The 10,993-nt window shown below is 38.5% G+C and overlaps 1 protein-coding gene across 3 annotated transcripts in view; it reads left to right on the top strand.

Annotated features, from left to right (window-relative positions):
- Positions 1-10,993, top strand: part of LOC115210765 (solute carrier family 45 member 4-like) — a 137,826-nt gene that overhangs the window by 108,823 nt on the left and 18,010 nt on the right. The window contains exon 4 of one of the 3 annotated variants that reach the window (XM_036501866.1): positions 9,557-10,163. The exons of 1 other annotated variant lie outside the window; for it this stretch is intronic. In XM_036501866.1, coding sequence (XP_036357759.1) covers positions 9,557-9,790 — 234 coding nt within the window. In that variant the 3' untranslated portion in view covers positions 9,791-10,163. Of the gene's footprint in view, positions 1-9,556; positions 10,164-10,993 lie in introns of those variants that run through there. One more of the 3 variants, XM_029779483.2, reaches the window with a different exon arrangement.

Genomic DNA, 10,993 nt, shown 5'->3' with positions numbered 1-10,993 from the left:
CACCTAAAGCTCCACGAGGCTCCGGCAGGGATGGTGGTGATCCCTGCTGTACTCTTTCACCACAACTTTCTCTCACTCTTACTTCCTGTTTCTGTTGTACCTGTATTTCAAAGGGCCGGCCTTGTCACTCTCTGTGTCACGCTGAATATCCCCGAGAACTACGTTAAGGGTACACGTGTCTGTAGAGTGCTCAGCCACTTACACGTTAATTTCACGAGCAGGCTGTTCCGTTGATTCGGATCAACCGGAACCCTCGTCGTCGTAACCGACAGAGTGCTTCCATATGAACTTTTCAGCACACCCAGTGTACGGCATCTTGAACAAATGTCTTTTACAAATGCTTCAGGTCGAATCATGCCCCGAGGGTAAAACTGGGTAGACAAAAACTATATGGAAGCCCGTCGAATGGATTATACCTATTTCTTTACTACTCACAAGGGGCTAAACACAGAGGGGACGAACAAGGACAGACAAATGGATTAAGTTGATTATATCGACCCCAGTGTGTAACTGGTACGTATTTAATCAACCCCGAAGGATGAAAGGCAAAGTCGACCTCGGCGGAATTTGAACTCAGAACGTAGCGGCAGACGAAATATCGCTAAGCATTTTGCCCGGCGCGCTAACGTTTCTGCCAGCTCGCCGCCTTCCGTCGAATGGATTATACCAGTAATTAAAAGATCCAGTTTTGCCACACGATGTATCCCACTGATTCCACCAGAACATAACTTTAACAGTACCCGTGTCGTGGGCAAATTCAGCCACTTGCAGTTTAATTAATGCGGTTAATAGTTCAGATGTTTGAATAACTGTAATTTAATGGTAAAGTATTCTGAGTATCCTGACAGAGATCCCTTTATTTGTTTTTATTCTATTATTACATTTTTTCGTATTCATATGTTTTGACTTTTCTTTTTCATTTTTTTTTTCTATTTGTTCATTAATGTTTTTATTAATTTCGACGCACTTTATTCAAAATCAATCACTGCTTATAGGCGGTTCCCAAACACCGTAGTAAGTCAACCATCAATATTTATATATATTATATATATATATATATATATATATATATAGAATAAAAATTTATATATAAGGAATGTGAAATACACGAAAGGACGAACACGGAAAACAGACAAGTCATTCGAAGCCTTCAATCTTCAGTCAGAAACCGAATCATCATGGCAAATTTCGGCTGTTTAATTCTGAGATTTGCTCCAAATTGGCCAGCCCCAAGGAAAAAACTAAGCTGTGGGCATTAGATTTCTTGGTAGAAGGAAAGAATGTAAACGCAACAGAGACGAATATAAATACAAGAGACGAAAACAAGGTGATATATATATATATAATATATATATATATATATTGATGGTTGACTTACATATATATATATATACGCACACACATTTAGATAGATAGATAGATACATACATACATACATACATACATACATACATACATACATACATACATACATACATACATACATACATTGTTTATACGTGTATATATATGTGTGCGTGCGTGTGTGTATGCATGTATATACTTTCATACATACGTTTAGAAGACTGTTTGTTATGGCCAGTCAGAAAGTGATCATTGGTTTTGCACCTATAAAACGCTTAGGCGAGTCGTCAGGCTTAAATGACCGGAGACACGTAACTTCTCAACCACTGGAGGAGGAAACCGTCATGGTCAGTTTTGTAAGCAAAAATATCCAGAATGAAACCCGACTGGTAAGGTCTCGGGCGACACGGGATCATCCCCCTTACATCGGTTCCAGCTGTGTTCGACTAATCGTCCACACAGTTAAACGAAACCAATGGTCACTCTCTGACCGACCATAGCCAACAACCATCTAAATATATTTACTGTTCTAATATTTTAAAGTGTGCTTTTTTTTTCGGATATTTTATAATTATTATAAACCCTCACTGAGGAGGAGGCGGTTTCCTACAAAGATACAAGGTCCCATCTTTGGAATGTAGTTAACACAGACAAATTCACATTTGGAACTTGAGAAAAGTCTTGCATATTTTTACTGTTCCACTCACAGATTGCATTTGTAATGTACGAATGATGCGGTCAGTTTCTCTTTCTGAAAACCCCACTTTATCCAGATTCTCCTTTAAGCATTTACCAAAAAACCTAGTGCTCCAATTATTGGTATGAATATGAATTCATAGTCTGGATATAGAAGCTCGAGGTTTCGAAGCAGTTGTCCATAGATATCCTCTTTTTCTTTGATTTTCAAAGAGATATTTATATCGACAGGGCAGCTGACCTCTATGACGATACATATCTTTGCCCCTCTATCCCAAACGACAATATCCGGTCTGTTATGTTTACATTTGACAGAAGTTTTGATGGGAATATTCCACCAGTATTCCTTGAGTTGATGTTTATGAATGTATTCCATAACGGAGGGACTTTCTAAGTTTATTTTAGGGCAGTCTTTCTTGCGGATGGCATTGTAAATTGTTTTAGCGACAACATCATGCCGCATAGGGAAGTAGTACCGTGACGACATTTTAGGACAGCTGCTAATCACCTGGGATTACAAGAGCATCACTGTCTCTCTTGTTCACCAGGGAATTTGTGGCAATCTCCTATTCCTGGATTGCAAACGCATAGCCTTCAAAGTGTGATGTGATGTAGTGGTCTTGTATCGAAGAGAGGCTGCGCTTCGTGTCAGTTCCACTGTCTTCTTCAAGCGTCCGGGCAACATACCCCTGCATTGTCTTTTTTTTTATTTATGTGTGTATGTTGAGTGCTTTCCATCCCGGTCTTTTCTGAGGTAAGAGAGCCCAGCTTTTGGGGGCTGTATGTATGTATGTATGTATGTATGTATATTTAAGTAGTTGAATGAATTATCCTAGTATGGATAATTCGGTTAACCGATACCTGGGTAGCATTATGCCGCCTTCCCATCAGGAAAGACAAGGAACTTATGTCAGCATCATGACGAACAAAAATTTTTAGATGACTGCCCACACGGAGTCCATAGTGATAATGAGTGTTTCTCCATTCTTTCATTTATGTATGTATGTATGTATGTATGTATGTATGTATGTATGTATGTATGTATGTATGTATGTATGTATGTATGTATGTATGTATACAGTGGTTGACTGGCCAGGTTGTCAGCTTGCCCGATGGCAAGTGGGCCCCTGCGCCATTAGAATCCATATATGGTGGGTGGGGCTGCTAGTATTTACGGTTCTCAAGTTTGAGAATTTTTTAATTCACTCCTGGAAGAATGCATTAATTATTTCAGCCTGGTTGTGTTTGTAGACAGTTGAAAAGAATACTTTTAACAAAAAAAAAATGAAAGCATTGTAGTTGCGGGTGGGCCACCTTAGTCTCCTAGCAACCAAAATTTTTAGACCCACTCCGCCACTATGTGTGTGTGTGTGTGTGTGTGTGTGTAAGCAATAATCCTTGTTAAAAGCAATGTCTTTCAATGTTACGCACCATCGTTTGCTAAGTAAGAGTTTTATCAATCATCTTTATCATCATCAAAGTTGTAATTTTTCACTTGAATTCTTTTTTTATCTTTTCAATATACGCCGTTCAGTATTGATTTTGAATGTCCGAATATACACGTATATGTGCCTGTGAGGGAAAATAACAGTCTATTGCCCGTATTTATTCCATTTACTTAATATTTAACGAATAATATTTTGTTTTAAAACTACTGCTTGAGCACAACGTAACCATGAAATTAAAAACAGAATCCCATGGCGAATAGTGCATATCATTATAATTACATGAATGTTTTTCTAGTTACATATCTACCTCTTCCAGTTGGAACCTCAGTACATTGTGTTCCAAAGTTTAGATCTTATACAGTATACACACATACACACCTGTGTGTGTTTAAAGATATGTGTGTGTATGTGTGTATGTACGTATACGCTTATATGCATGTATATATTTATAATACAGGTGTATATATTACAGACACATATGAATTATAATATATATCACTAGCAGTATCGCCCGGCGTTGCTCGGGTTTGTAAGGGAAATAACTATATAAGCATTTTTAGAGAGTTATAGCCAAAAAATAGCAAAAAATGCATTAAAAATGGGGAAAAAAATTATGGTAATTTTTTTTTAATCGTTGACTCATCGTAGACATTTTTAGAGAGTTACTTCCCTTATATAATAGCGAAAAAATGCATTAAAATGGAAAAAATGATGGTAATTTTTTTTTATCGTAGACTCATCGTAGACGCGCGCTAATACCCAGAAGGGCTCGATATGAATCACGACTATAAGATACCCGGTTTTGGTTAAACTGCACCGCAAAATGTGGGAGTAGTTAGGAATCTAAATCGTAGGAGACAGACACACAACCTCTCTTTTATATATAAAGATATACAAACTTCAACATAAAACAATATCTGGAAAATCTATATAATTATGCATCAAAATAGAAATAACATTTGGAGAGAGTGGATTTTCTATGACAGACGTATGCTAGTATGGTTCTAATAGCGCTGCTGGAAGAAGGGGACGGAATTTGGCTTTGGATTGAGGTTTCGGGGTGTTAGATTGGTTAATGACTTGGTTGTGTTAGGAGGAGGAAGGAAGAGAGGAAAGCATACGTACATGTATGTGTGCGTGAGCGCGCCCATTTAGGTGGAGACGGACGTGAGGGGTTACAGGGATGTATATCGTTGAAAGGTCAGCCTGTGGTCTGCGTAGGTATCGGTGGTTAGAAACCCTGTCCTTGATTGTTGGTTAGCTAGAGTTGAGGTGCAGTCAATGTTAAGGTGGTATATCTGGGTCGTCGGCGGCTAGTGGTTTGAAGTTCACCAGGAGATTGTACCTCTTATGGCAGCAATAAGATGGTTCGTATTTCCTCTTGTTAGATACAATAGGCTGATAGAGAATATGCAATCTTTCACGGAGACAGAGCTGGCAATTTCAGGCTGCAGGCTAGGAATGTGGGTAGGGGGTTCGTTCCGGAGGTCACGAAGTATCCTAGGAAACGAGACGAAGAGATGTAATTCTCTCTTCTGCATCTAAGCGAATGCATATGTTATATGTACCTTCCCTTGAAGTCGCTGGCAGTCACACCCGCGTCGTGCCTTGTGATGTCATCGGATGGTGTATGAGGATGGCTCTTTAGTCTACAGTCCTTGAGTAGCAAGATATATATATAGTGTGAAGGGGCTGATAGAAAGAATATATATATATATAAATTTTGTGTGACTCTATTATTTTTTCTATTCTTTCATTCTTTCCTTCTTTCTATCAGCCCCTTCACACTCTCTTTGTTCATTTCACTCTTCGTTCTTTCGTCCCCACTCTCTCACATTTCCTGGCCTTCTCTTCATGCTCATCTTCCCTCCTCTTTCACTTCACTCTGTCCCTTTCATCTTTTCTCGCCCCTCCTTAATTCTTCTATCCCTCTGCCTCTACCTCTCTCTCTCTCTCTCTCTCTTCTCTCCCCACGTGACCGGTGTTTGGCCAGGCCTGCCCTTTCTTTCTTGGTTCGATTACCATCCGTGCAACATCCATATTGCTCCCTGTGTCTGTCAAATCTAATGTCCCTGCTATAAGGCTTTACTTCCACACACACCAGCTTAATCTAATTCGTCCTTAGTCGAAAGACACCCGTTGTTAATGTCCTGATATTTGTATTTGTGTACCATTTCTCCATTTTCTTTCGTCTTTGTTTTCGTATACATTCGCTGCTTTCTTCCAAGGAATCTGTGCTCTTAGGTTAGTTTTTCCTTGGGGCAGGCCAGATTGGAGCAATCTCGAGTATAACTAACCGAAATTGCAAAGATAACATGGAACTCGACTGAGGAAAGAAAACTCCGAATGATCCGTCCTTATTGTTTTGTTTTTTTTTGTATCGTCTGTCTGGATGTTTTGTTATCCCTTTTTTGTATCACCTGTCCGGAAGTTTTGCGTTCTTGTCCCATTTTGGTATTATATATATATTCATATATGTGTAAAATAATATGTGACAATTATTCAATAGCCAAGATAAAACTCTGAGTTTTGGATGCCGAGGTGGAAATCTACAACACCATCTCTTAAGAGAATAATTGTCACATATTATTTTACAGATAAATTTCCTCTATTTACATAATATTGAGGTATTTTTCTTTCTTTTGTTATCTTACCGTTTTTACCAATATATATATATATATATATATATATATATATATAACTTCAAAGCTACTGTCAACACTGTCGTTGTGTGTGTATATATATATATATATATATATATATATATATATATATATATAATATATATATATATATATATATATATATATACACACACACACAACGACAGTGTTGACAGTAGCTTTGAAGTTTCGGCCTGGTTAGCCTTCATTAGATAGTTCGATGAAGGCTAAGCAGGCAAAAACTTCGAAGTCACTCTGAACACTATTTTTGTAAAACAAAAAATCATAAACGTGTACACGCGTGCACCCACAGACAGACAGGCAGACAGACAGATAGATAGATAGATAGATAGATAGATAGATAGATAGATAGATAGATAGATAGATAGATAGATAGATAGATAGATAGATAGATAGATAGATAGATAGATAGATAGATTCATTCGTTCATTCTTTCGTTCTTTCTCTGCAGTACTGCGACGGTTACGCACGTCTTCTCTTTGGTTTTTCTGACCAATAAAACTTTATATGCACATACATCCGCATAGGCACTATTACTACTACTACTGCTGCTGCTGCTGCTACCGTACATACACAATCCCACAAAACCAACACCCTACAGTTTCCATAGAGCTATTTTTGATATATTTGTGACATCGAAGCTAGATTCATACAAATGTGTCGTTCAATTCTTTGCCTGTAATATCCGGTAGAGTTCAACTTGTGTGTGTGTGTGTGTGTGTGTGTGTGTGTGTGTTAATAATGTACTACAAGGGTTTTTTTTTCTTCTTTCTTATTGTACTGAAAAATTGTTTCCTATTTTAATAATCATACAATTTAATCTTACGGTGAGAAAAACACACCGATTTTTCAACTCTATTTTGTCAACATAAGGAATTAATTGACTAGTTTCTAGTCTTGTTGGACCTTCACCCAGAAAGAAAAGCTATTAACAAATAATAGCTATTTTTAATGCATATCAATTGGGACGGAATTAAAATGGTCAGATAAACACGTATGCACTTTATAATACAAATTATACGAAGACGGTATGCAATGCATTATTAATTTATAAATCAATATTTGTTAACAGTGCAAGCGAGTTAGACCATCTAGTTTAGCTCAATCCGAGTTTGAATATTCTATGCATAGCAAATGATAAAAATCTCCCTATTTTCTGAAGATTAGCATATATTTTTTTTTCTGATTTTAGCCTAACTGGGTTGATAGCGTGTCAGCTTGGTCACTAGCTGCCCACAGAAAGAGGACGCTAACGATAAAAACACTTCCTTTGATTTTTTTCATAGTGAGTTTAAGCTAAAAATTTATCTAAAAGGTATACCTTTACTTTTGAAATCGTATACATGTAATCAGTGTCATTTGAATATAGACAGCGCTACATTTAAATGCTTCTTGTAACATAGGTGTCTATATTAGTGTGCTAAATATAAACACATGCGTGAGAGGAAATACGATCTTTTAGAGTCTTCTATTGCCTTGGAAAAGCCATATAAATAAAATTACATTGACACACGATAACACTCGTATGTTTGTTGAATATTTGAATGTGTTCATATGAGAATACTTCCTCATGTGGATTATATATATATATAATATATATATATATATATATATATATATATATATATATATATATATATATACATACACACACAGAAACTTATATATGTTTGTGTATTATGTATTTATGTATTTATGTATAAAGAATCATATATGTGCGTGTTTATATATGTGAGAGGTGCGTGCATGTGTGGTGTGTGTGTGTGTGTGTGTGTGTGCGCGCGCGTGTGTGTGTGTGTGATTGATATATATTCTCACTTAAACGTGGATGTTCTGTTAGAACAAGCTATGCTGCGGCAGTTACCAGGAGAGAAATTCTAGTATCTAGCAAGGCAGCGAGCTGGCAGAAACGTTAGCACCCCGGGCGAAATGCTTAGCGGTATTGCGTCTGCTGCTACATTCTGAGTTCAAATTCCGCCGAGGTCGACTTTGCCTTTCATCCTTTCGGGGTCGATTAAATAAGTAGCAGTTGCGCACTGGGGTCGATATAATCGACTTAATCTGTTTGTCTGTCCTTGCTTGTCCCCTCTGTGTTTAGCCCCTTGTGGGTAATAAAGAAATAGGTATTTCGTAGTGTCTCTACGTTCTGAGTTCAAATTCTGCTGAGGTCGACTTTGCTTAAGGCGACGAGCTGGCAGAATCATTAGCACGCCAGGCGAAATGCTTAGCGATATTTCGTCTGCCGCTACGTTCTGAGTTCAAATTTCGCCGAGGCCGACTTTACCTTTCATCCTTTCGGGGTTGATTAAATAAGTACTAGTTACGCAGGCACTGGGGTCGATATAATCGACTTCATCCGTTTGTCTGTCCTTGTTTGTCCTCTCTGTGTTTAGCCCCTTGTGGGTAGTAAAGAAATAGGTATTTCGTCTGCCGTTACGTTCTGAGTTCAAATTCCGCCGAGGTCAACTTTGCCTTTCATCCTTTCGGGGTCGATTAAATAAGTACCAGTTACGCACTGGGGTCGATATAATCGACTTAATCTGTTTGTCTGTCCTTGTTTGTCCTCTCTGTATTTAGCCCCTTGTGGGTAGTAAAGAAATAGGTATTTCGTCTGCCGTTACGTTCTGAGTTCAAATTCCGCCGAGGTCAACTTTGCCTTTCATCCTTTCGGGGTCGATTAAATAAGTACCAGTTACGCACTGGGGTCGATATAATCGACTTAATCTGTTTGTTCCTCCTTGTTTGTCCCCTTTGTGTGTAGCCCCTTGTGGACAGTAAGAAATAAGAAATTCTAGTATTGACTTTTGGTGCGATATGCACTCTTGTATTCTTGTTGTAGTATAGGTCTATTGTAATATACGTGTTTGAGTGCATGTGTAGTAATTTTATGTGGAGGCGCAATGGCCCAGTGGTTAGGGCAGCGGACTCGCGGTCATAGGATCGCGGTTTCGATTCCCAGACCGGTTGTTGTGAGTGTTTATTGAGCGAAAACACCTAAAGCTCCACAAGGCTCCGGCAGGGATGGTGGTGATCCCTGCTGTACTCTTTCACCACAACTTTCTCTCACTCTTACTTCCTGTTTCTGTTGTACCTGTATTTCAAGGGGCCGGCCTTGTCACTCTCTGTGTCACGCTGAATATCCCCGAGAACTACGTTAAGGGTACACGTGTCTGTGGAGTGCCCAGCCACTTACACGCTAATTTCACGAGCAGGCTGTTCCGTTGATTCGGATCAACCGGAACCCTCGTCGTCGTAACCGACGGAGTGCTTCCCCTAAATAATTTTATATATGTTTCATTATTTAATGTTGATATATCATTAATTCTCTCTTTTTCGACATATATAATATCTATATATATATATTTCTATCTAACTACTTTTCAGTTCACAGAACCGGACCAGAAGATTCTTACAGACAATTCCAAGCAAGTTCGAGGTCTGGGCACCGATGTTGCACTGGTCAGCAGCATGGTGTTCGTGGCGCAATTTCTACTGTCCTCCTGTATGGGCGGCATAATCCATGTAAGCGGAACTACAGCAGCTGTGGTAGTGGCGGCGGCCGTTCTGAGTCTCTGCGGAGCTGTGACTGCTACTCAAGTCCTCTATTTGGATCTCTGACACATAAAACTTTATATGCACACACAAACAACACATCTGCATATATACACTGCTAATACTACTACTACTACTACTACTACTACTACTACTACTACTACTACCATACATACACAAACCCACAAAAACAACGCTCCCATATGTTGAATTTTGTTGCCTTAGACCCGTTTTAGCTGTCATATATGTGATACTAGGGAAACTTATTTACACTAATGTCTGTCCACCAATGTCTTTGTGTAACGTAAATCTTCGAGTATAATCCGCATTTTTTTCCCAAAATTCAAAGGTCAAAATCCCTAGTGCGTATTATACACGAGGTTAAAAATGAAAAATATTTTCTAAGCAATGTCCGAGTCTCAGTTTGTTGTCCGGCAATGTTTATTCAGAAGTATTTTGTGATGTCAGGTGCGAAAATACCTTAAGCTAAGCCTGAAAGCAATGAAGTCATAAAAGAATCATCCATAACTTGCAGTAAGCAACATTTATTAAACGTTATTACTGTTATTTCTTTATTTTCTGCAAACAAAATGCACAAAAAAGCAACACGTTTGCATTATGTTATATGTACAATAATAATAAAGGACGTTACCGTATACATTTTTACAAACCAAGAACGGTATATAGACCTCCTTGACTCAAGTTAGAGAAGGGGAGTGTATTATACACAAAGTTCAGGTTTTTCAGAGGTACAGCCCCCTAAAAATCCCCTGCATATTATACTCAAGGGCGAACTATACTCGAGGATTTACGGTAGTAACATCTGGTAGTTAAATAATACAATATGTTTCATAAGTCGATCAGATCTCTAAATAATAGTTCAACGTATTGTGTTTTCTTACTTATAAGACACCTTGCTATAAATTCTCTGTTCTCTGTTTTGTTATATTTCATTACACTCGGCTAGAACTGCCGATTACCGACGACTAGATAAGCAAGGTATATTCATAGGCGCAGGAGTGGCTGTGTGGTAAGTAGCTTGTTTACCAACCACATGGTTCCGGGTTCAGTCCCACTGCGTGGCACCTTGGGCAAGTGTCTTCTGCTATAGCCCGGGCCGACCAATGCCTTGTGAGTGGATTTGGTAGACGGAAACTGAAAGAAGCCCGTCGTATATATGTACATATATGTATATGCGTGTGTGTGTTTGTGTTTGTGTGTCTGTGTTTGTCCCCCTAGCATTGCTTGACAACCGATGCTGGTGTGTTT

This window comes from Octopus sinensis, linkage group LG4, assembly GCF_006345805.1.
Source record: "Octopus sinensis linkage group LG4, ASM634580v1, whole genome shotgun sequence".
Classification (NCBI taxonomy): domain Eukaryota; kingdom Metazoa; phylum Mollusca; class Cephalopoda; order Octopoda; family Octopodidae; genus Octopus; species Octopus sinensis.
The sequence above is the reverse complement of the archived record's forward strand: the minus strand, read 5'-3'. Positions and strand labels throughout refer to the sequence as shown.